This window comes from Hyperoodon ampullatus, assembly GCF_949752795.1.
Source record: "Hyperoodon ampullatus genome assembly, chromosome: 4".
NCBI lineage: Eukaryota > Metazoa > Chordata > Mammalia > Artiodactyla > Ziphiidae > Hyperoodon > Hyperoodon ampullatus.
The window spans coordinates 55324163-55351766 of NC_136917.1; the positions used below are offsets into that span (position 1 = coordinate 55324163).

General features: G+C 40.7%; 1 protein-coding gene across 3 annotated transcripts in view; it reads right to left on the minus strand.

The window, feature by feature from the left end:
- Positions 1 to 27604, minus strand: part of ARHGAP26 (Rho GTPase activating protein 26) — a gene marked incomplete at both ends in the record, with an annotated part of 484977 nt that overhangs the window by 170254 nt on the left and 287119 nt on the right. For all 3 annotated transcript variants that reach the window (XM_079704014.1, XM_079704013.1, XM_079704012.1), the window contains 3 exons: positions 7535 to 7640; positions 9609 to 9667; positions 11352 to 11439. In XM_079704014.1, coding sequence (XP_079560140.1) covers positions 7535 to 7640; positions 9609 to 9667; positions 11352 to 11439 — 253 coding nt within the window. The remainder of the gene's footprint in view (positions 1 to 7534; positions 7641 to 9608; positions 9668 to 11351; positions 11440 to 27604) is intronic.

Consider the following 27604-nt stretch of genomic DNA (forward strand, 5'->3'; position numbering starts at 1 on the left):
AAGAAATCTGGCTCTGATAAGGGTTGGCAAAGAAGAAACAAAGTTGTGTCCATGCTTGTTAGTACTCGCACGTATATAAGACCCTGAAGTAAAAGGGGGCAGCCACTAAGAGAGGAAAACATAGCATCCTCTCCTTTGCTCCTCCCTGAATTTGAAAGGGAACTCTATAGGTGACTCCATGGGTTCAGAAAAGGAAGTATCAAAGGTGTATCAAAAACCAGGAAAGTCACTGAAAAAATTCACCCAAACAGAAGCAGAACAAATGAAAACAAACAAGAGACCCAAATCAAAGGGGCTCTAAGACTGCTGAGTGTTCACAGCTTGAAGCCGAGCATTTCCCCTTTCACGATGGGCATTTCTTATGATGTGAAAGATTTAGTTCCTTGAATTCAGGAATTTTGTTGATTTTTTTTAAAGCAAAAATTTCAACTGAACTTGTGTCTTTCCTTCTCCTAACCCTGAAGGCCACAAAAGAGAGAAATTCCTGGGTTGAAAGTAAGTGAAAGTCTGGCAAGTAGGCTGAATAAGGGTTGAGCTCTGATTTCTTCTGCATTTCCATTAATTTAAAGTGCTAAGTTGCCTGTTTGCTTTAAAATATGTGCTTGTCCTCTTTGCAGTGTCCCTTTAAATAGATTTTCCTTTGACTCTGCCAACAATAGCTAGAGAAGGTCCTTTGAGAATCCCATTCTTAGTCTTAAAAAAATACACTCTTCTCCCTGCCCCATACACATAAACAGGCCTGGAAGCAGTACCTCTCACTTCTTCCAGGGATCTCCAATCTATCAAAAATAATAAATCTTTCAGGAAGAAAACAGAGCTGGTCAGGGAAATAATTCTCCCAGCCCATTTCTGTTTGTTCATTATGTAATCACCAAATATCAAGTCCCTTTTTTGGGATCAGCAGACAGATAGGTCAAGGGCTGAACACCCTAATGTCTACCCCATGGCCAGGCACAACAGGGACTACTAGGAACTAGGCAAACTGAAGAAGGCATGCCCAGGGGGATACGGTGTAGCCCTCACTTACTTCCAGCCAATTGCTAGCAAGGAGATCTGAATTTTTCCAAGTAAAATGACCCCTGTTAAAAATGTTGGAAACCTGTCCAAATTTTTGAAACAGCAATGTGGGGGACAACAATACCAAATCGAGTACGTGTGTGGGCTGCTCTGGCTAGAGGCCCTTGTTTGCAACCTTTAGGTAAGACACAAAGATAAAGGAAGACAGACTGCCTGTCCTCTGGGAGCTTATGATCTAGTAGGAGTGAGAAGATACATACCTTGTAAACTGTCCCACAGGTGGAATATGACACACGTTGAAAGACAGGAATAGGCAAAGGCTATGGGAGTTGAGGAAAGCAAGAGGGCACCTGAGGCAGAAAGGATTCTTGTAGGCAGTGGCATTGGAGCTGAGGCTGAAGAATGAAGTAGACTTTGGCAGGCAGAAGGTGGGGAGGGGCCATTCCAAACAGAGGGGAAAAAAAGAGAGAGGGAGCGGGGAAGAGGATAGTTGAGAGATGGTTAAGAGATGCTTCATGCTTCTACCCAACAAATACTCATGCGCGTCCACTGTGCACCATGCAGTAGGGATGCAGTGTGATCTTGAGGGACACAGACGAGGCTGCAAAGTCTGAAAGGGTCCAGTCCGGAGAAGGTCCTGGAGGCCATATCCAGAGTTCTGTCTTAAGAGCAAGGGGAAAGCTGCCTTCGACGTTTTTTTAAGCAGGGGAATCACAAGTTGGGATCCGCAGTGTTCCAAGTTCCCCAACTACAGAGCATGCATTCTGCGGCCTGGCAGGGAGCCAGAGCTCCACCAGCTAGAGCAAGCCAGCAAGAGGCCTTTGCAAACAGTCTGGGGAAGAAATGATGACAGCTCAGACTAGGGACGTAGTGATGGACATGGAGGAAAGTGGACAGATTCAAAAGATAGTGAGGGGTTAAAATCACCAGAACTATCGGTCCAGGGTAGGAGTCAGTGAGGTAGAAGCCAAATGGACCTGGAGAATGTGGTCAACGTGGCTCTGGGGGGCTATCAGGCCACAACACCCATGGCCTGGCAGCCAAGCAATTCTGTGCCGGCAGCCGTGGGTGTCTAGTGGTTACAAGAGAAAAGAAAGGTTCCGAAGCCAGGGTGTATGGCCGAGGGAGAGCTGCCAGAGAAGTTCACCGGAGCTTTCCATCTTAGAAAGACATCATCTCAAAAGTACTGTTTTCTTTTAAATGTGCTTTGTAAAATTCCATGGCTATTTTGTTTGGACTACTCTTGATGGCAAGGAAATAAGGAGCGCTTCTCGTATGTTCAACAGCTCTCCAGTAAGCTAAATCTTATCGTCTAGACTTGGGATGGAGGAAGAAGGAATAGTAGAGTATCTATAAGATATATGCTAATGCCAAGTAGTCACTTCCTTTTATTTTGACCCTTTCTTGAGAACTTTAAGGGATGCTGGTTAACTACCAGGGCCCATCCCCCTTGGTGCCAAAGCCTAGCAATGATTTTTTTTTTTTTAATAACCACAGGCATCTTTACATGAACCCAATTCACTCTGCATCTAGATCATTAAGGAAATGTGAATACGTCCTTCCTGACTTGCAGGGATGCCTGGAAGTACTCAAACTCCAGTCACAGGAAGGAGAAAACAGCCAAGCCATTGGATGTTCAACCATGGATAACTTACAGCAATGGAGTCTACATATTATTTTGATAAGGTCTCACTTGTATGCCAAGCATTTGCCCCACAATATTTCTTCCTGATCCTTGCAATCTATAGAATTTTGTCCTTTTGGGAAAGTCACACGTAACAGATGATCCAAATAAACATTAAGCAATTGGGTAATGAAAAGAACAATAGAGAATCAGCAAGTGGCAATGGGACTAAAGTTGATTTTGCCCTCTTCATTTCTCTCACCCTCCATCCCCACAAGTCTTGGTATTTCAGGGTATATGTGCCCACATGGCAGGTGTATTCATCTCCCCTCCCAAATTGGCCTTCTTGTCCCACATGTCCTGATCGAGTTAGCACACCATGCAAAGATCATTCAAGAGACTTAATACTCTTTGTTAAATGTTATTTTACCTGGATTACTTGCAGTAGGCACTATGGGTTGCCTACTCAGAGCCCTGCTTTATATGGGTATCCATGCCTCCCACAAATGACCCAGGTAAATCCTGTTTGGGGTAAAAAATCACAGTGGTCCCATTCCCTTTGCTAGTGAATGCTTCAAACCAATGAGATGTGATAGGAAGTCTATTGGAGAACTTCTGGGAAAAGTATCATCACATCTCTTAAAAAGAGACTCAGAGAAGAAATACAGTTACACCTGAACCATACTTCTACACAGTTGCAAATCCTAATATAACTTTACAGTTGGCCCTTCATATCCGTGGTTCTGCATCCATGGATTCAACCATATTGCATTATGCACATAAACAGTGCATATTTAGTGAAACAAAACCACCATGTATAAGTGGACACCCACAGTGCAAACCCATGCTGCTTAGGGATCAACTGTAATACCTTTCTGCCCTGGACAACCGCTCATGTGCAGATATGCAACACAACATCTTATGATCCTGAAAGGAGTTAGGCAACACAGTGAAGCTGGCTGTGAGCAGGACCGTGGAAATAACACAAGTACTTCATGAGCCAAGAAATTAACCAACCCTCAAGACTGATTTTGTGTAATGACACAACAGATTCCCTTATTGTTTAAGCCACTATGAATTGGATTTTCTGTTTCTTGCAGCCCAGAGCTTCTAAAATGATACAATTCTTCTTTGGAGAAGCAAGAAAAGGGCTCTGGCTTCCTGACAACACCAGGCAACAAAGGAGTAGTTGCTTCAAAAAAGAAAAGAGACTAAGATTTATTTCTCAGTAAGTGTTTCGGGAAAACCAGCTGTGAAAAGGTATTGTTAATAGCCATTCCGGATGTGTGAAGAGCTCTTTGAAATCCTCCCATGCAGCATAAACACTGTAATAAAGTTCCAATGAGCCACTGTGAATGGTATGTGTGGGGATATACAACGTACTTGGAGTCATAATAGTATGCAAACATTGGGGAGCTACCACGAAATTAGTCTTTATTACTCATCTACTCTTATTTCCTTCTACAATTATAAGATTGGGAATTTTTTGCTTTTTTTGCCCCCTTTCTATCTGATGATAACACAGACTCACGTGATTGGAAGGGAAGCCACAAAACCAGGTTCAGAGATGTTGAATGATTCCCACAAGGTCCCAAAGCCAGCTGGGGGCAATTTTCTTTATTATTAAAAATGCTTTGTGTGTGATTTTAAAACAAAGTCATTTGCTGAACACTCAATTTAATGAAAGGCGAATAATTGTAGAGACATGGGAAATCACAAGAGATTTTTTAAAGTAATTAAATTTTGCAAATAAAATCTCCTTTTTTGAACTCACTGCTTTGAGTTTCTTCTTCCCTATTTCTAATAACCTCCTAAATTCCAATCCATTCCTCTCAATACCATTTCTCCCTCCTAGAGAATCCCTGCATATGGCCCATTCTCTAGGCCAGTGGTTCTCAAAAGACTGTTTGCCTGGGAAGTAAATTAAAAATGCAGAGTCCCAGGCAGAGTCCAATTCAGCAGATCAAGGCGGGGGCCCAGCAATGTAAATGTCAATGCAAACAAGCACCCCAGGTGAGTGTAACCATCCTTTGAGGCACATGACTCCAGACTGTATACTAGATTCCAGGTTCCAAATAGAAAACAACTAATTTTCATAGTAGATTTAAGCTGGGACAACAAAAATATGTGCAGAGTTGCCTATAATTTTTATGTTCCCTCTGAGGTCTGAAACAAATCCAAGAGCTCTGTGATTTGGATGTACCCTGGTAATCATTTGCGTGGAGGTCTGGAGTTTTTATTCTTTCCCCTCTGAATGCATTTCTACTTGGGATTAGATATAAAATGTCTTAACTCTTCCTCCACAGCTAAAGGAAATCAATTTTGTAAAGTGTTTCAAAAGAGTACTTTAAAAAATACACAAAATATCTTCCCTTTGAACCAGATGCCTGGGATGTACAGGGCAAACACAGTAAGTAATGAGAGAAGTAAACACCAGGTTTTCCAGCAGAACCAACCCTGAAACCAAAACTTAGGAAGGAAGCTGACCATTAAGTAAGTAGACCAGAGGAACAATAGCTCAGGCATATCCTTGGGTAAGTCTGAACCTGAGAAAACAGGAATGAAACAGACAAACTCCTTGTCCCAAGTTAACTTTCCCTTCCTGTTCGATTTTAAAATAGGACAGTGCCGTAAATGAGAATAGAGAGTTTACGTAGAATCTCAGAACTCCTCTGGGTGCCAAAACATTTTTTCAAACTGAAGTAAATACTCCTTACTGGATTCAGCAGTGCTCATTTATACTCATCTCCTCCAGGACATTTTAAATCTAGAGGCTCCAGAGACCAAGAACACAGCACGCTGATAACAGGAGTCTGTGTGTTCTACCATCACAACCAAGTCACATTACAGCCATGAGAGCTTGTCTATATGTAGACTTCTTAATGATCACATGAACAAAGAAATGTCACTTAACCTCACAGAACCAAAGAAAATCACTGGTAAGTATCAAAGATAACACACAATGCTCCAGAAATGCTATAAAATAAATACTCCAGCAACAAAATTGGTTTAAATTCTTTAGAAGGCAAAAAGTCAAGGCCACAGCTTTAACATGCACATTCCAGCTGTACTTCTCCTTGGCTTAGGGACAAAGACTGAACTTCATGGGGTTGGGAGAGAAGAGGGTGGAACCAGAGGGAGAAAGTGAAGCATCCACCAGGAGATGAACAGGTTCATTGGTCCAATACCCACCTTAAGGGTTTTGGATTTTTTATTTCTATTTCTTTTTCTTTAGGATTCCTAACAATCCTCAGGGCATTTTTAAAATGGGAAGATTCAGTTCAGGCTTTACTGGATCACCAATGACTCTTGTTCTCTCTCAGTCCAATTAAGCTCTCATCACACTGCACAGCCTGAACAGCCCGACTGCCCTCAGCTGCTTCCTATTCCTTCTCTAGCTGCTCCCAGAAGCCATGGAGGCCTCACTAAGACCCAGTGGCCATTAAACAGTCAGGAGTATCGCCACACATGCTTGGCTGGAAGATGTACCTGGAACTTCCTCTGTTTTGGTGCAGGCCCTTCAAGAGTGCAACTAAGATCTAAGCCAGCTTTCCTGTTTCACAAATGCCTGACTGGGTTTGTGTGGAATAGGCACCACACCGTCATGTCAGAGCATCTGGAGTTACTTTTTAAAGCCCAGTTCCCATTATTTTAAACACACTCATCAGGATTCTTTGACATTTGGGGGGGAGGTGCATATACTCCTTGAAAATTTGCATGTTCTCAGCTACACTTAATTGTTTCTAAACATGCAGTTCAGAGATGGCATGGCAAGAAAAAATATGTGACCTGGAATGCAGCAACCCTTTACTCAGCCTAACTGCTTCTCACCAGCATGCAAAACTCTTGTTCCTTCATCATTAAGACCTATGGAAATCTTTATGGTAACATCTATACTCTCTATCCAAAATATCAAGTGATTGGCAGAAACATGAAAACAAATCATAATCTCCCTCGGCAGAGTATCAAATAATCCCAAAGACATGACTTAATGCCAGAACAAAGTGTGGGTAAGAGCTGAAATTATAACACGCCAGTTCCACAGCATGTAGAGTTTAACAATTTAGGTTAACTGTTATAGTCTGTCTTTTCTTATGCGCTAGTCTCCAATAAAGAACATCCATCAAAGTTAAGAGAAAGTTAGAACATACACACATGTAGTGCCTGATACAGCAAGGGGTATCAGCAAGGCCAATCCAAAGCAGCTCAGGCAACAGTAAATACACAAAAAATCCAAACCATTCCAAGAGTATAAATATCCCTAGCAGGAAAATCAGGCCCCCACTGACTTTCTTTGATTCTCCTCTATTCTTTATACTTCTTCAAAGGCTTTAATACACGTAACATTTAAAATCAATGACATTATAGAGAAGGGGGAGCCTACTACCCATATCTGACAGATGAAGAAACTAAGGAATCGAGGGGTCAGTGGCTTGTCCAGGGCTAGTTAAGTGGCTTGTTAAGAACAGAATCAACTCCAGAAGCCAGGCCTCTTTATTCCAAATCCAAGGTCTGTAAACTTGTAACATATTCCTGTTTGCTCTTAATCATCACAAGAACATGTAACTCCTGAAAAATCTGTTTGGTGATCTGGTATCATGGAGGACACACTCCTACTGGCCTTGATCATCACAAGAACACAAACCCCCCTGCAAACTCGGCCTGGTGGCCTGGTGGCATGGGCACCTCCCCAGCCTCCGCTGCAAAGCCCATCTGCCATGTGCTGCTGTTACCCACTGCAGTTAATATTTCCCACATTTCTTTCCTGAGCCTCCAGCATACCTGATGCAACAGTGGGAGAAGGAAACATAAGCAGAACTGAGACCAGCTTTAGTGCTAAGATAAGAACTTTCTAGGGCTGAGAGAAAGGCCAGCAATCAGTCTTAAACCTACTTTGCCAAGTGGTTCATGAGCAGCTGTAACATCTGCCTGTTTTTCTCTGGGAGCCGATGAACAAGGCTGTGGATTTCAGAGACCCGTGACTCCTGGTTCTCCAGCTCTGTGAAGGAAGGAGGGAGGCGATACTGGATCAGGGCCACAGTTAAATCAGTTTATAAGACAAAAATAAGAGGAAACCAAATGTTGGGAACAAGAGACTGAGGATTTCTCAGAGGTATAAGATCCTGTTCTGTGTACCTGTGACTAGGCTGACTAGATCTAAAAGTGCTTTTAATGCTGCTTTCCGTAACAGAGTTCATTAAGAAACATGACTGATCTCACTTTAAAAAATCAGAAATTACCTTCTGAGACCAACAGGCATCAAAAAGTTGAGGTTCTCAGCAAGGGACTTCTAGCAAGTCAGTTAACACTTCTGGGCCTCCATTTTCCCTTCTAGCCAGTGCTTAACACGGTGATAGGTATGTGGCTGGTGCCCAATAAATGTTTGTTAAATAAACATGTGAACGAGCAGCTATGAAAAAAAAATGACCGTCAAAAAGTTCATGCCGGGCTTCTCTGGTGGCGCAGTGGTTGAGAGTCTGCCTGCCGATGCAGGGGACACGGGTTCGTGCCCCAGTCCAGGAGGATCCCACATGCCGCGGAGTGGCTGGGCCCGTGAGCCATGGCCGCTGAGCCTGCGCATCTGGAGCCTGTGCTCCGCAACGGGAGAGGCCACAACAGTGAGAGGCCCGCGTACCGCAAAAAAAAAAAAAAAAAAAAAAAAAAAAAGTTCATGCCAAAATGATAATGTGATGAAATGGAGCCAGTCAACTGCACACTTGGAGCAGGAACAAACTCGGGAGCAGCTGGCTATACAGAGTGGCAGCTTCGTTTCAAGGAAGGAAGGAACTTTATGCACTCGTCAAGGGATAAACAAATTGTACATGAACAGCCTTGCAAGGGTCTCAAATATCAAAATAACACCTCGAGACAGCATCAAAGACTTAAAGGGAAATATCCAGTTATTCTCAAGTCATGTGTGACAACCAGCCTGGGAGAAGAAAGGAATGGCAGATAAAATGAGGAAATGTTTCTGCCAACCTATAACCAAAATCATGGACTGTCACGTTCTCTTGGTTGAACTTGGGTACGTGGCTCCGTTTCTCTGGGAAATACATTGATGGCACTCATCACACCTATTTATAGGACTGAGGTGAGGTTTAATTAGAGAATGGTTGCTATGGGTTTGGAATTTCTCAGAGAAAGAAGTCACATAAACAGCATCTTCACTTCCAGCTTTCTCCCAGGTCTTTCTCCTGCTTTACGGGGACAGCTATGTGTGGATAAGGCCACCAGAACAGAGGTACTCCTAAATTAGGCCAGTAGTAGCTACCAGGGTAAACAAACTCTGACGGCTTAAAGGAAACAGGGAGAGGCACAGGCTATGGACATAATAGCACGGTGGGGATTCATGCCAGACTTAAATCTGATAGAGAATCTTACTGCCCCTTACAGGTGGCCTGCCCCACATAGACAGAGTCCAGTATACTTAGGGTGGCTTGCACCTAAACCCTATGTATTTTAATACCAGTAATATGATGCTCAGGGCTTAGATGATATAGCTGAAGAATGATCAGAAGCTATAAATGCAAGCCATGATGGAAAGAGGACTGGGAAATTATATAAATGGTGCCAGATTCAGGGAAATACGTCCAATGCTCAATTTAGGTAATGGGCAGAGTCTGATTCATTCCGAAAAATGCTACTCCAGGGCTGGAAAAAATCCAAGGAGTTAGAACTCCAATAATCAAAATTAGAAAGGCAAGCTTGCTTTTCTCAACTCTCCGTCACCCCCAAACTCACTTCTGAAGTTTCTCCCCTCAACTGTAAATTCAACGTGCTAACAAGGCCCTCAGCAATCTGACTTGGTTTCGCTTTTATTCTGTGACAGTCTCATGAGTGTTTATGTGGGTAGTTTACACGCAGAATACGAGGGATTAGGTAATACTTATTTTGGGACACTGACTGTTCTCTGAAATAGAAAAATCTATTCCTTTCCCCTTAAAACTGTGGTGAAAAGAAAACTTACTTGCTGCTTTGATGAAACTTCTTTGAAACTGGTACATCATGAGTGGTCCTGGAAGCATTCTGAAATAAAAGGATACACACTAGTCAGCTTAATGAAAACAATCCTATTCTCGCTACCTAGCAGCCTAGAGGCGGCCAGACTGTATTACATTTCTCAAAGACAAAGATCACAGGCAAACAACAGCAACTCAGTTTAGCCAACTTAGTTTCCCTTCTGAAAGGGTCCTGAGATTTCACCTGAAATGTTCATTCTTTCTACTTTTTAAGGGAATGGATACAACTTATGTCTCATAGAGTCACAACCAGAAAAGTGCTAATGCAAAAGTCTAGCATAAACTGAGAGATTTCCTTTTCAGTCAGTGACTCGCCCTCCACAAGAGCATTTTAAGATGTGTCTGAGAAACAGGCAACTAACCCAGCATTTGCTATCGCCTGCTCTCATACTCTTCTCTTCCTGGCATCTTAGTCACTTCATCTGGATACACTATGCAAGACTTTTGTAGGTGTTTTTGTGGCAAATTCACTATGGAGTGTTGCTCCAGAATGCCAAAGGGCTAGAACCCTTAATATTAGGCATGATACAATCAAATTTTATCTGCTATTTAAAATATATTTATATTTTATACTTATTGTCCATTAGCTAATCAATATCAACATGCACAAATAAGTACCAAATACAAACCTCTACCATTTGGTTTTGTGTAAACTACAATGGTAGTATTTGGGATATGAATATGTTTTATGAATATGTTTAACTGTAAACTTGAGGGGTTTTTTTACTGATAGTCTAAATGATAAGCTTCTCAACAGACGATCCATGATTCTTGGTTCAGATTTTATTTTATTCTCATCGGATCCCCTGATTCAACTCTTAGTCATCACTTGCATGACATCTCACTCTTGACTCCAAGAGCCTTCCAGCAATTCCCCAACAGCCAATAAAACCTGCATCACCAATTCCTTTTCTGTGGCTTTCAAGCCAACTAAATCTTGACAGACCTGTACAAATGCTTATGCAATTCTTGATTATAGTTCTCCTCTTTGTTTAAGACTAGACCCCCACTCTCCTGCGTGAGAAGAACTACAGTGGAGAACTATCATACTCCTATACTTCACGTCCAGCATGGCTTTCAGTCTACTCGGGAAACTGAGATGTGAGCAGCTGGTCAATCACCCACTCCCTTAATAACCAAGGGAGGGGTGGGAGGTAGCAGGAATATTACACGTATTATTACAAGGAAAGCAGTCTCCTCTCCAATGAAGTCATATTCTCCAATCTAAGCAGAAGGAGTCAAAATGGAGCACCATTAAGTTCTCATTTTTGAGGAGGAATGTCAGCAGTATACTCTATCTGTGCAAGGCGCAGAGCTCCCCAAATACGTAGGGTATGTCATCACGCATTCTCAACAGAATAGGATATGCAATTCCTTGTTTTTTTAGCAGATTATTCAGGGACTGCAAGGAATTCCACATTTGAGGTTCTGTTAAAGGCTAATCGTCATAGTGGCTTCTCAGAAAGAGCAAAGCTTCCTAAATCACTCATGGCACCACTGCACAATGGCAACCCATCAACTAGGGATGATTTATAATCGGTTTGACCAGCTGAGCTAATTGCAGCCACACATAAGCTGTTTCCACATCTCAAACACCCACCCAACAGCTCTCTGGAGGCTGAAAATAAAACTTTCTTCCTGATTGCATGATAACAAGCTGGCACCATGCCCCGCAAATGCAAAGTCCCTACCTTAGGTAGGTTTTCAAAGCACTAGTGATGGTCTTTATCTCCCACTCGGCACAGATATCCGTTTCTGTTTCAGAAGCTGTTTTGGGGTCTAAAATGAAGAAAAGACAATGGGTAAAACAGAGCAGAAAATACAGCTAAAAAACAAGCATACATAAAACCATTCAACCTCCCTACTAAACAAAGAAATCCAAAGTAAAAAAAGGACACCTATTTTTTCCTCATTAAATTAGAAAAATGTTTAAAAATCCAAATATCTACTGCTGGCAAAAATGCAATGAAACTGATCCTCTAAGAAACTGCTGGAGGCAGATGAGATAAATGCAACAGATTTGAAAAGCAATTTGGCAATATGTATCAAGTCCTAAAAAGGTTTATACACTTTGAAGCAGTAATCCCACTTCTCACAACCCATCCTCAGGAAATAAGATAAGGCATGAGAAAGTTACACACACCCCAAATGTTCAACATACACTGCTCTTGATAACAGCAGAACCATTTTTTGTGTTTTTTTGAGCAGAACAAATTTTAAAAGAACAACCTAAACAGCCCATGATAGAATGATTAAGTTCATCATGGTATATTCCTGATGGAATATCATGTTGCATTTACATGATAATGATAACTATATAGCAAAATGGAAAATGCCTGAATTATCATGTAATGTCAAGCAAAAAAAATTTAAAAAAGATTTAAAAGTTTGTGAGAAACGCAATTGAACAAAGGCTGAAAGGAAATACTCTACAATGAAAAGAGTGGTGAGGTTAGAGTGGTAGAATTGTGGTTTTTATATTTTCTAAACTATGACTTGATTCCATTACTTACTATTTTAAATTTCCCTAAACCAAGACGTGCAACAAAACCACCATAATGATATCAACTCCTGATCATTTCTTCCTTTGTTTCCTCTTGTGGGGACTTCCAAACAAATGTGTGTATTTCAGATAAATGTGTAATGTAAAGGAAGAAATAATCCTTGCAGTCTTTCTGAGCGGCACACAGGCAGGCAAGAGTACGAGGCAGAGGCTGAAACTGTTTCACAAACCAGCAGGCCTCCGTCTTCTGGCTGGCCAGGTGGTTGGAAGTAGAGTCTCCCAGGGCATTGAAGGGGGAATCCAGCTTCTGGCGATGTGCCTCCCAGCTCCCGTTCCTCTTTTCAGCTGGGCTGCTACCCTTTTCTCACACCTACTCAGAGGAGGCCCCACCCTTCCAGGGGTGGGGAATGAGATGTCTCTGGACCCCGGGACTGGTTCAGGGTGGTCCAAGACTGGGCAGCATGAAATCCAGGACTTTTCCAGGACAGGGGAAAAGACACCTACTGTCTCCTGCTGTGCTTACACTGGGAGGTTATACTGCTGCTCTAGGTGCCACAGCGTGAAGCGTGAGAGGAGAGCCTGACAGACACAGCCAAGGTGAGAGAGGCAGAGAGAGCAGGTCTGGGTGACATGGTTTGAGCCCTTGCGTCTTGCCATGCCTTTTTAGTCACGTAAGCCAATAAATTCCCTTTTTCCTTAAGCTAGTTGAGGTCAGGTTTTCTGTTTTTTATAATTCAGAGGTCTAAATGATATAGTAGAGACAGCCACCAGACTGTCTCTTTCTGGAGAGTCTCTGAGAAGAAAGAGGTTCCTTCTGCAGGGCCCACAGCCTTTCAGCTGGGAAGGGGAGTGAGTCACAGGTGGGCACAATACATTTTCTATTAACTGGGAAAGAACCCACTTTCATCCTAGTAGGAAGAGGCCAAATAATCATGAATGGCTTAAGGGTTTAGGCCCTAATCCCCAAGTAAGGACACAAATCCAGCTGGTACCTACTGCTCTCAGTGTGTTCCCCTAACACACAATGCAAGATGAGAGGATAGGGCCCTGGTTCAATAAGTGTTTGGCTCCTAATGGCAGCATGGCTGTTTGTTTGCAGGTGATCCTGGGCAATAATGAAGCCTGTCTTGTCATATGAAACAAACAATAAAGAACCTAAAGAGCATGATTTTATTTCTAGGGCCATAGAATTGTAAACTCCAGAGTTCAATCACAGCAAATTTCTGAAAAGTAACAAAGTATGGTTTTCCAAATATCCAAAACCTCTCCAGCTTTAATTCTTTTCTTGCTTTGCCATCTCCCACTCCTTTAATGGTTTCTTCCTGTGGAAGTGTATGTACCAAAAAACTTTGCTTAGTGTGACCTTTTCCCCTCTGCATCTCCAAGAAGCATGGAGAGCTGCCATAGTTTGTGGTTCCTGGACACGAGACAAATGTTACTGTACATTTTTCTGTGGAACAAACCAACTGCTACCCAAGAAGAGTGAACAGGACACTAAACAAGCAGGAGTTGGCAGGTTTGGGAGTTGTGAACTGTTCCATGAACCACATTTAGCAAACTAATGCTTAGCTTCCACTTATTCAGGCTCTGTAACCATAGAAATACTGTACAACATTACAGAGAGGAGAGTCAAATTACAGCCCGGCTAAAGGGGTTTTTATAGCACTGATGAGGCAAGGTTCATAACTTAAACACGTCCATTTTAATTAATTTAATGTCCAAACTAAATTGAATACAGCCTCCCAAGCTACCCCTTTTTCAGAAACTGTTGCCAATTGCCATCCCTCCCTATCGATGCTCCCTTCACTTACAGAAGCTTCCTGGCATATGATGCAGAGACATATTTGACAATTTTCTTCAGAACACAGCACATATCTCCTAACCAGGTCACTTGACCATTGTGGACTTAGTAACACTGACCAGAGCTAGAGGAGCAGTCCAATGTACACAAAGGTATCATGCGGATACAGTGAAATGAGTGCATTTCCTCTGTGAGCTATTCCCACGTGAATTCAGAAAAACAGGAGATGTGGACTGGAAGTGGTGGTTACAAGGGAAAGTAGTCTTAGAAATGTCACACTGGATCAGACAAGACCCAGGTCCACTGTTGTACTCCTGACAGAGACACTAAGGACCTTCTGGAGGAAGGGATTAGGAAAGTTGCCTGTGTACTCCTACTCTCCTAATGACACACTATAACGTATCAAAATTAAAGTTGATGTGCCCTGAACCAAGATGGCAGAGTAGAAGGACGTGCTCTCACTCCCTCTTGTGAGAACACCAGAATCACAACTAGCTGCTGGACAATCACTGACAGGAGGACACTGGAACTCACCAAAAAAGAAACCCCACATCCAAAGACAAAGGATGGTAGGAGGGGCGCAATCACAGTAAAATCAAATCCCATAACTGCTGGGTGGGTGACCAACAGACTGGAGAACACTTATGCCACAAAAGGCCACCCACTGGAGTGAAGGTTCTGAGCCCCACTTCAGGATTCCCAACCTGCGGGTCTGGCAATGGGAGGAGGAATTCCTAGAGAATCAGACTTTGAAGGCTAGTGGGATTTGATTGCAGGACTTTGACAGGACTGGGGGAAACAGAGACTCAACTCTTGGAGGGCACACACAAAGTAGTGTGTGCATTGGGACACAGAGGAATGAGCAGTGACCCCAAGGGAGACTGAACCAGACCTATCTGCTAGTGCTAGAGGGTCTCCTGCAGAGGCAGTGGGTGGCTGCAGCTCACCATAGGGACTAGGACACTGGCAGCAGAATTTCTGGGAAGTACTCCTTGGTGTGAGCCCTCCCAGAGTCCGCCATTAGCCCCACCGAAGAGCGCAGGTAGGCTCCAGTGTTGGGTTGCCTTGCGCCAAACAACCAACAGGGAGGGAACCCAGCCCCACACATCGGAAGTCAAGCGGATTGAAGTTTAACTGAGCTCTGCCCACCAGAGCAACACCCAGCTCTACCCACTACCAATCGCTACCATCAGGAAACTTGCACAAGCCTCTTAGGTAGCCACATCCACCAGAAGGCAGACAGCAGAAGCAAGAAGAACTACAATCCTGCACCCTGTGGAACGAAAACCACAGTCACAGAAAGACAGACAAGATGAAAAGGCACAGGGCTATCTACCAGATGAAGGAACAAGATAAAACCCAGGAAAGGTCTTCCCTCATGGTGCAGTGGTTGAGAGTCCACCTGCCGATGCAGGGGACACGGGTTCGCGCCCAGGTCCAGGAAGATCCCACATGCTGCGGAGCGGCTAGGCCCGTGAGCCATGGCCACTGAGCCTGCGTGTCCAGAGCCTGTGCTCCGCAACGGGAGAGGCCACAACAGTGAGAGGCCCGTGTACTGCAAAAAAAAAACCCCAAAACAAAAAACAAAACCCAGGAAAAACAACTAAATGAAGTGGAGATAGGCAACTTTCCAGAAAAAGAATTCAGAATAATGATAGTGAAAATGATCCAGGACCTCAGAAAAAGAATGGAGGCAAAGATTGAGAAGATGCAAATGTTTAAGAAAGACCTAGAAGAATTAAAGAAGAAACAAACAGACATGAACAATACAATAACTGAAATGAAAACTACACTAGAAGGAATCAATAGCAGAATAACTGAGGCAGAAAAACGGAGAAGTGACCTGGAAGACAGAATGGTGGAATTCACTGCTGCAGAACAGAATAAAGAAAAAAGAATGAAAAGAAATGAAGACAGCTTAAGAGACCTCTGGGACAACATTAAACACAACAACATTCGCATTATAGGGGACCCAGAAGGAGAAGAGAGAGAGAAAGGACCTGAGAAAATATTTGAAGAGATGATAGTCGAAAACTTCCCTAACATGGGGAAGGAAATACCACCCTAGTCCAGGAAGTGCAGTGAGTCCCATACAGGATAAACCTAAGGAGAAACACATCGAGACACATAGTAATCAAACTGGAAAAATTAAACACAAAGAAAAGTTATTGAAAGCAGCCAGGGAAAAATGACAAATAACATACAAGGGAACTCCTCCCATAAAGTTAACAGCTGATTTCTCAGCAGAAACTCTACAAGCCAGAAGGGAGTGGCATGATATACTTAAAGTGATGAAAGGGAAGAAACTAAAACCAAGATTACTCTACCCAGCAAGGATCTCATTCAGACTCGATGGAGAAATCAAAAGCTTTACAGAAAAGCAAAAGCTAAGAGAATTCAGCACCACCAAACCAGCTCTACAACAAATGCTAAAGGAACTTCTCTAAGTGAGAAACACAAGAGAAGAAAAGGACCTACAAAAACAAACCCAAGACAATTAAGAAAACGGTCATAGGAACATACATATCGATAATTACCTTAAACGTGAATGGATTAAATGCTCCAACCAAAAGACACAGGCTTGCTGAATGGAGACAAAAACAAGACCCCCATATATGCTATCTACAACAGAACGACTTCAGACCTAGGAACACATAGAGACTGAAAGTGAGGGGATGGAAAAAGATATTCCATGCAAATGAAAATCAAAAGAAAGCTGGAGTAGCAATACTCATATCAGATAAAATAGACTTTAAAACAAAGAATGTTACAAGAGACAAGGAAGGACACTACATAATGATCAAGGGATCAATGCAAGAAGAAGATATAACAATTATAAATATATATGCACGCAAAATAGGAGCACCTCAATACATAAGGCAACTGCTAACAGCTATAAAAGAGGAAACCGACAGTAACACAATAATAGTGGGAGACTTTAACACCTCACTTACACCAATGGACAGATCATCCAAAATGAAAATAAATAAGGAAACAGCTGCTTTAAATGACACAATAGACGAGATAGATTTAAATGATATTTATAGGACAATCCATCCAAAAACAGCAGATTACACTTTCTTCTCAAGTGTGCATGGAACATTATCCAGGATAGATGACATCTTGGGTCACAAATCAAGCCCCAGTAAATTTAAGAAAATTGAAATCATATCAAGCATCTTTTCTGACCACAACACTATAACAGTAGATATCAATTACAGGAAAAAACCTGTAAAAAACAGAAACACATACAGGCTAAACAATATGTTACTAAATAACCAAGAGATCACTGAAGAAATCAAAAAATACCTAGAGACAAATTACAGTGAAAACACAACGATCCAAAAGCTATGGGATGCAACAAAAGCAGTTCTAAGAGGGAAGTTTATAGCTATACCAGCCTACCTCAAGAAACAAGAAAAATCTCAAATAAACAATCTAACCTTACACCTAAAGGATTTGAGAAAGAAGAACAAACAAATCCCAAAGTTAGTAGAAGGAAAGAAATCATAAAGATCAGAGCAGAAATAAATGAAATAGAAACAAAGAAAACAATAGCAAAGATCAATAAAACTAAAAGCTGGTTCTTGGAGAAGATAAACAGAATTGATAAACCACTAGCCAGACTCATCAAGAAAAAGAGGGAGAGGACTCAAATCAATAAAATTAGAAATGAAAAAGGAGAAGTTACAACAGACACCGCAGAAATACAAAGCATCCTAAGAGACTACTACAAGCAACTCTATGCCAATAAAATGGACAACCTGGAAGAGATGGACAAATTCTTGGAAAGGTATAACCTTCCAAGACTGAACCAGGAAGAAATAGAAAATATGAACAGACCAATCACAAGTAATGAAATTGAAACTGTGATTAAAATTCTTCCAACAAACAAAACTCTAGGAGCAGATGGCTTCACAGGTGAATTCTATCAAACATTTAGAGAAGAGCTAACACCCGTCCTTCTCAAACTCTTCCAAAAAATTGCAGAGGAAGGAACACTCCCAAACTCATTCTATGAGGCCACCATCACCCTGATACCAAAACCAGACAAAGATACTACAAAAAAAGAAAATTACAGACCAATATCACTGATGAATATAGGTGCAAAAATCCTCAACAAAATACTAGCAAACAGAATCCAACAGCACATTAAAAGGATCATACACTATGATCTAGTGGGATTTATCCCAGGGATTCAAGGATTCTTCAATATATGCAAATTAATCAATGTGATACACCATATTAAGAAAATGAAGAATAAAAACCATTCAATTACCTCAATAGATACAGAAAAAGCTTTTTACAAAATTCAACACCCATTTATGATAAAAACTCTCCAGAAAGTGGGCATAGAGGGAACCTACCTCAACATAATAAAGGCCATATACGACAAACCCACAGCAAACATCATTCTCAATGGTGAAAAACTGAAAGCATTTCCTCTAAGATCAGGAACAACACAAGGATGTCCACTCTCACCACTATTATTCAACATAGTTTTGGAAGCCCTAGCCACGGCAGTCAGAGAAGAAAAAGAAATAAAAGGAATACAAATTGGAAAAGAAGTAAAACTGTCACTGTTTGCAGATGACATGGTACTATACATAGAGAATCCTAAAGATGCCACCAGAAAACTACTAGAGCTAATCAATGAATTTGGTAAAGTTGCAGGATGCAAAATTAATGCACAGAAATCTCTTGCATTTTATACACTAATGATCAAAAACCTGAAAGAGAAATTAAGGAAACACTCCCATTTACCATTGCAACAAAAAGAATAAAATACCTAGGAATAAACCTACCTAGGGAGACAAAAGACCTGTATGCAGAAAACTATAAGATACTGATGAAAGAAATTAAAGATGACACCAACAGATGGAGAGATATACCATGTTCTCAGATTGGAACAATCAATAATGTGTAAATGAATATACTACCCAAAGCAATCTACAGATTCAATGCAATCCCTATCAAACTACCAATGGCATTTTTTACAGAACTAGAATAAAATATCTTAAAATGTGTATGGAGACACAAAAGACCCCGAATAACCAAAGCAGTCTTGAGGGAAAGAAACAGAGCTGGAGGAATCAGACTCCCTGACTTCAGACTATACTACAAAGCTACAATAATCAAGACAATATGGTACTGGCACAAAAACAGAAACATAGATCAATGGAACAAGATAGAAAGCCCAGAGATAAACCCACGCACATATGGTCAACTAATCTATGACAAAAGAGGCAACGATATGCAATTGAGAAAAGACAGTCTCTTTAATAAGTGGTGCTGGGAAAACTGGACTGCTACATGTAAAAGAATGAAATTAGAACACTCCCTAACACCATACACAAAAATACACTCAAAATAGATTAGAGACCTAAATGTAAGACTGGACAGTATAAAACTCTTAGAGGAAAACACAGGAAGAACAATCTTTGACATAAATTACAGCAAGATCTTTTTTGATCCACCTCCTATAGTAATGGAAATAAAACCAAAAATAAACAAATGGGATGTAATGAAACTTCAAAGCTTTTGCACAGCAAAGGAAACCATAAACAAGACAAAAAGACAACCCTGAGAATGGGAGAAAATATTTGCAAACGAATCAACAGACAAAGGATTAATCTCCAAAATATATACACAGCTCATGCAGCTCAATATTAAAAAGACAAACAACCCAATCCAAAAATGGCAGAAGACCTAAATAGACATTTCTCCAAAGAAGACAAACAGATGGCCAAGAAGCACATGAAAAGATGCTCAACATCACTAATTATTAGAGAAATGCAAATCAAAACTACAATGAGGTATCACCTCACACCAGTTAGAATGGGCTTCATCAGAAAATCTACAAACAACAAATGCTGGAGAGGTTGTGGAGAAAAGGGAACCCTCTTGCACTGTTATGGAAATGTAAATTAATACAGCCACTATGGAGAACAGTATGGAGGTTCCTTAAAAAGCTAAAAATAAAATTACCATATGACACGGCAATCCCACTACTGGGCATATACCCAGAGAAAACCATAATTCAAAATGACACATGCACCCCAATATTCATCGCAGCACTATTTACAACAGCCAGGTCATGGAAGCCACCTTAATGCCCATCGACAGATGAATGGATAAAGAAGATGTGGTAAATATATACAATGGAATATTACTCAGCGATAAAAAGGAACGAAATTGGGTCATGTGTTGAGACGCGGATGGATCTGTAGACTGTCCTACAGAGTGAACTAAGAAAGAGAAAAACAAATATCGTATATTAACACATATATGTGGAACCTAGAGAAATGGTACAGATGAACTGGTTTGCAGGGCAGAAATTGAGACACAGATGTAGAGAACAAAGGTATGGACACCAAGGGTGGAAAGCGGCGGGGTGGTGGTGGTGGTGGTGTGCTGAATTGGGTGATTGGGATTGACATGTATACACTGATGTGTATAAAACTGATGACTAGTAAGAATGTGCTGTATAATAAAATAAAATATAATTCAAAAATTTAAAAAAAATTTTTTTCTCTTCAACTGAGAAGGTAATATATGAACCGGGCCAAAACAAAAAAAATTCAAGCAAAACAAATAGATAAACATCAAAAGGTAACGCTTTCCTGTGCTAGAGATGACTCAATACTGGTTTTGTGCATGTATGCAATCTCTAACAGTATGTACATAAACAAGCAGTTTTATGAATATGTACAGCTTTCTAAAAACACAAATGGAAGCACATTATAGATGTCGTTCTGTGCACTGCTATTTTCATTTAACAGTATCTTAAGAAACTGTTCCATATAAGTACACCACCTTACAGTACTTCACTGTACCATGGTTAATGCCCCCATTCATGGAGATGAAGGTTGTTCACTGGTTGTTGCTATGGTAAACAACGATATAAACCACTGTTCCCTTGTATATGTCTTACCTAGAGAAAAAATTCCTATAAGTGGAATTTCTGAGTCAAAAAGTATGTGCATTTTTAATTTGGAAAGATACTGCTCAACTAACCTCTCAAAGTTTGTACCATTACATTTAAGCATGAGTGTGACTCCTTCCTCAAATCCTTGACAACAATGTGTAATCAAACACTTTGATCTTATTCAATCTGATAGGTTAAAAAAAAAAAAGTCATCTGCTTTAATTTGCATTTTTTACTGAGGAGGAAAATTTAGAATCCTGTCCTATGTGTGTGTTTTAAAGTCAAGCTTACTGAGATATACTCAACCTTTTAAAGTATACACTTCCATGATTTTTGACAAATATATATATAGTCATAGGGTAACCACCACCAGAATCAAGATGTAGGTCATTGTCAACACCCCCCCGCAAAAATTCTCCTGTGCTTCTTTCTCCATAGTCAATCCCCTCTCCCTCCATCTCTAGCCCCTGGCAACCACTTTCCATAGCATAATACTTGTGAAATCCATCCCTGTTGTTGCATAGGCCAGTAGTTTGATACTTTTATTACTGAGTACTATTCAATTTTATGGACATATCCATTGGCTAGTTGGTAGACTTTGGGTTGTTTCCAGTTTCTGGCTGGTACAAATAAAGCAGCTGTAAATATTTGCATTCAGGTCTTATGGACTACATTTTCATCTCTTGGGTAAATACCTAGGAGTGGAACTGGGTATAAATATGTAGAAGTGGGTCATATGATAAATATGTTTAACTTTATCAAAACTTCCAAATGGTTTTCCAAAACAGTTGGGCCATTTTGCATTCCCACCAGCCAATAGGAGAACTCTAGTTGCTTCACATCTTCATCAACACATGATATGGTCATGTGTTTAATTTTGAAATTTTAGCTATTCTAGTAGGTGTGTAGAAATAACTCATTGTTAAAATTTGCTTTTCCTTAATGACTACTGATGTTGGTCATCTTTTCATGCACTTTTTGGCCATCTGTGTATTTTCTCTGGTGAACTGTTTGTTCAAATCTTGTGTCCATTTTAAAAACTGGGGTGGTTACATTCTGACTACTGAATTGCAAGAGTTATTTTTAATACATTCTGGATACAAATCATTTATCAGATACATATTTTGCAAATATTTTCTCTTGTAGCTTGTCTTTCCTCTTTCTTAATATATTTTTAGGAGCAGAAGCTTTTTTTTATTTGGGTACAGTTCAGTTTATCAGATTTTTCTTTTATGGTTCCTGCTTTGTGTGTTTTCTTCTTGAAGTTTAATAGTTTTATCTCTTAGGTTTAGGACTATAATCTATTTTATTTATTATTATTTTTTTTTTTTGCGGTACGCGGGCCTCTCACTGTTGTGGCCTCTCCCATTGCGGAGCACAGGCTCCGGATGCGCAGGCTCAGTGGCCATGGCTCACGGGCCCAGCCGCTCTGCGGCATGTGGGATCTTCCCAGACCGGGGCACGAACCCGTGTCCCCTGCATCGGCAGGCGGACTCGCAACCACTGAGCCACCAGGGAAGCCCTATAATCTATTTTGAGTTAGTTTTTGTATATAGTTTAAGACAAGGGTTGAATTTATTTTTTTCTCATATGGATGTCCAGTTGTACTAGTACCATTTGTTGAAACAAATGTCCTTTCCCTATTGAATTACTCTGACACCTTTATCACAGATCAATTGACCATATTTGAGAGGGTCCTATTTCTAGATTCTCCTGTCTGTTCCACTGATCTATATGTCATTCCAAAGAAAATATCGTCTTGCTTTCCTGCACTTAAACATTAGTTGTATTTTGTTTGTCTTTTTCTAAAATCTTCTTGAGCCTTTCACATCCTCCATCTCCATTACATCTTTGAGGAAGTTGTTCATGTAAGTATACTATCCTCTGTGTAAATTAAGACTTCTTTTTATTTATCCTACAGGCAATTCTTGCAAGGCTAGATTTAATACTTGGCAATTTGATAAGCCAATCTGCTTATCAAATTTTTTCTGATTACAAAAGTTGTACCTCTTAAAAACTTTAAACACCTTCCATATCTAGTGCCTAAGAATCCAGAGTACTTACAGCCACTTCTGTTCTGAGATCCAAAAGCTACTGCTGTCTCAAGTCCCTGTCTTAGGAGAACCTGCCTGAAGCATCCCTATAAGCAAAGATGACAGTGGGAAGAGCAGACAGAAGATGAGCATCCATCTGTGGTCTCCATTCTCTGGCAAGTCCAGATTGTGGTTAATAGTGACCTTACTAGTTCCCAGAAGGATCAATCCTTCATCCAAGCAGTCTACTCTCTCCCAGTCCTGGTCATCATTTGTCTGCTCCCCTTTACTGGTGGCTAAAATTGGAAGTATACAACGTGCATGACTCTGCTGCTTGCATGAGGCTAGTCTTCAAACCTTGGGGCTGTTTCTGCAAGCCTTTAGGTCTTAGAAGTTGTCATGAAAAATATCTATTACTTTAGGGTTTCTTAGGGAAGAAGCTCTTGCTTGCTTTTATTTATGCTGCGCTGTGAAAGGGTGTGAGAAATGAAGGTCCCAGAGGAGTCAGAAGGATGGTTCATGGCTGGATCAGATATCAGTGGGTAAGGCATGCTACTGTAACTTGGTGCTTTAAAGCATCACAATTTAATACCTTCCATGTGTTCTCTATAGCACCAACCTTACTTTAAACATTAGTAAAACAAACAAACAAACAAACAAAAAACAAAATCAAAACAAAACCGGAAAACGTTACAGGATAAGAAGAGAAAAAATAGCAACACTAAACTTGCATTCCTTCACCACCACTGTGAGAAACTAATAAAGACACACACACACACACACACACACACACACAAAGGGACAGAAAGTTTCAACAGCACAGAAAATGAGGCTCACAGTGAACGTTCTGCCTGTCCCCAGAGGAATATCCACCAGGCAAAGCTCAGGTGAAGCCCGGAGGAAGACCCACCTGGGGGAACAATGTGATAGACGACGGCCTTCCGCCCACCCTAAAGTATAGCCGAAGCCACCCCAAGGGAGGGGTGCCATGCTGCACTGCTCCTACCCAGCCAGAGCACAGCTCAGTATCCTGAGATTACAATCCGGGCAGTGAAATGAAACTGGGACAGAAGTGGAGGGGTGTCTGCTTATATAAAGGGAAGTGAATTCAGAAGGGGAAAGTCCTAGAAGAAATATGAGAGTGACAAGTGAAGAACCACAGCACACTTCAGATTAACCAGGAAGTAACTCCATTTCTCCCAGAACCATGACCAAATAGCAGAACCAGAAGAAATCTTTTCATGAGTACAGGTAGGTCCACACTAAATGCAAGATTTAAGAGCACCAGAAAGTTGGATGGAACCATGCACAACAGTGCTCTAATATCATGTGAGAGGATGGTTCTAACAGGACTCAGGAAAACTGCAGCAGAGCAAGGAGAATCTACCCACAGTGAAGTTAACTGCAAAGATTTATAAACGTCTCTGTGTTTAGGTTTAATGAAAAAGAAGATTAAAAAGCTGATAAAATACTTGTTTTCATGAAACACAGAAACCAAAGCACTCTAAAAACACTTCAGAAAGCATCTGTTCTGTATTATAAATAAATTCAGAAAAATATGGATGTTGTGAAATAAGAAATCAAAGCAAAAAAAGAAACAGACTGAAATAATAAAGGTGATAGCTGAAAGGCAGAAATGAAAAGAGCTAAATAAGTTAGTAAAAACACTGAAAATTCAATTACGAAATTAAAATTTGCATTATAAGCAGCAAAAAAAAATCAGCCCAAAAGAAATTTAAATAAATGGCATGGATATAGGGTGCAAGTTTTAGAATTTTGCTATAATGCAAAGAATCAAGAGAAAAACAAACATTAAAAGATGAAAAAAGGAGACGATTTATTTTTTTAAAGACTGAGAATTACAGATAACAAACAGAAAAAGAATTTGTTTTCCTTTAGAAAAATACGTGTGAAAACTCCTTCACTGGACCCCAACATGTATAAAAGAATGACTATATGGTGATATTTAAAGTAGTGGAAAAGGAGAAATTTTCTCCTTACATGGTTATTTGTCAATCAGATAAGTATTTGAGGAAAAGGAGAGTTAGTTTCCTTTTTGCATGAATATATTCCAGATGGATTTTAAGGAAAATAAAAAGTTTTTGTAGTCCTGAAATGGGTAAGGTCTTTTAGGGCATAATCCATATACGAAAAAGACTGACTTCATAAAAGATTTGACTTCATTAAAATTTTAAATATTCATAAGACAAAACAAAAACAAAAGTACCATAAATAAAGTTCAAGATAATAATCTGAAAAAAAATATTGGTAACATAGCCTCCATACCTAAAAAGGTCTTAAATTCAAAAGATGAATACATTAATAGAAAAATAGGGAAAGAACACAAACAGGCAATTCATGAAAGAATAAAAATAGGCAAGAAACATAGGAAAAATGGCCAGCTTCCACCAGAATTATTTTTAAAAAATACTTATAATTTAAGTGCAAAAAAGTAATAGAGTATGGCAAGGATGTGTGTGGTAAAGGACACTCACCTCAGACTTTGCTGACAGCAAATTTGGGAATATCAATTAAAGGCCTTGAAAACATGTACATTCCTTGACCCAGCAATTCAACATCTTAAAATAAACCCTAGGGCTTTCCTGGTGGCACAGTGGTTGAGAGTCCGCCTGCCGATGCAGGGGACACAGGTTCGTGCCCTGGTCCGGGAAGATCCCACATGCCGCGGAGTGGCTGGGCTCGTGAGCCATGGCCACTGGGCCTGCATGTCCAGAGCCTGTGCTCCGCAACGGGAGAGGCCACAACAGTGAGAGGCCCGCGTACTGCAAAAATAAATAAATAAATAAACCCTAAGGAAATAATTAAATATGTATATAAAAATTAAAAATAGGGACTTCCCTAGTGGCACAGTGGTTAAGAATCCACCTGCCAATGCAGGGGACATGGGTTCAAGCCCTGGTCTGGGAAGATCCCACATGCCGCGGAGCAACTAAGCCATGCGCCACAACTACTGAGCCCACACGCCACAACTGCTGAAGCCCATGCGCCTACAGCCCGTGCTCCGCAACAAGAGAAGCCACCTCAAAGAGGAGCCTGCGCACTGCAACAAAGAGTAGCCCCTGCACGGCAACGAAGACACAATGCAGCCAAAAAAATAAATAAATAAATAAATAAATAAATTTAAAAAATTAAAAATAACAACAGCTAATATTTAGTGACTAACGTGTGGAGGCTCTGGACTCAGCAACCCACATGCATCTTTTCATTTAATCCTCCCATTATTACAGAGGCAGAGGCTACTATTACAGATAATGAGATAGAAGACTAGATGGGCTTAAATAATTTGTGTAAAGTCAAATGGACAAGCAGTTTAATTATAACTTGCTTAACTCCAAAATGTACACTCTAAACCTCTGCTAACCTGTCCCATAGGGATGTTCACCTGAGTGCTTTCTAGAATGATGAAGAACTGAAATCTGTCTATGGATCTGGGAATAGGGGGCTGACCTACACAATACATGCAGTCTATGGATCTGGGAATAGGGGGCTGACCTACAAAATACGTGACCCAAAAAAGTCACACTTTAGAGGAACTTGAGTAACATAAAATAGACACTGTATTGTTATGTGAAAGAAGACTGCTAAAAGCATTATATATGCACAGTGTGATTCCAATTTGTATTTTTTATGTTATATGATAGAATATTATATTTAAAAGGTGACAGTCATATGATGAAATGGTCAGTAAAGATTGTCTCTGGTCTGCCCGACTTTTATTTTTCTTCTTTCTACTTTTTCTATTTCTCCAAATTTGCTACTATGACCACTAATAACTTTTAATCAGAAAAAGGTATTTAAAATCTATACAGGGGACTTCCCTGGTGGCACAGTGGTTAAGAATCCGCCTGCCAATGCAGGGGACATGGATTCGAGCCCTGGTCCAGGAAGATCCCACATGCCGCGGAGCAACTAAGCCCATGCACCACAACTACTGAGCCTGCGCTCTAGAGCCCACGAGCCACAACTACTGAGCCCATGTGCCACAACTACTGAAGTCCGCGTGCCTAGAGCCTGTGCTCCCCAACAAGAAAAGCCACCGCAAAGAAGAGAGGCTCCCACTTGCCGTAACTAGAGAAAGCCCGCACAGCAACGAAGACCCAATGTAGCCAAAAATAAATAAATTGATTTAAAAAAAAAATCTCATAAAAAACTATACAGGGAGAGACAGACATGTACTGAACATGCATAGACAGAGCTGTCTATATTTTTTAAATGTTGAGCTAAACTTTAGAAAGATTTATCTTTACTTAACATAAGGGGGGAGAAAAAGTAAACAAACAGTACACACATGGAAGCCACTCTATTTCTAGGAATCTACAAGTCTTCCTCCTCTTCACTCTTCAAAGACTAATGACCTCTGTTGCCAGGAGGAAGGGATGAGGGGCAGCACTTGGTATGACACTAGCAGGAGGCCACACCGCATATGCTATGAGAAATTCTGGCAAGCTTTCTTAAGGAATCCTAATCAGCAAAATACGATGTTCTCATAGTCTGGTTCTTCTATTCTTCCTCCTACCTAAAGTCCCCCAATGTATCAAGAGTACACAAAGCCAACTCCAAGTGATCAAAGGAAGCCTCTGGTTTTACTTAATTCTAACTCATATTTTCAGTAATAAAAATGCACTATTCCATTTCTGAGAGACTGACCAATAATCCAA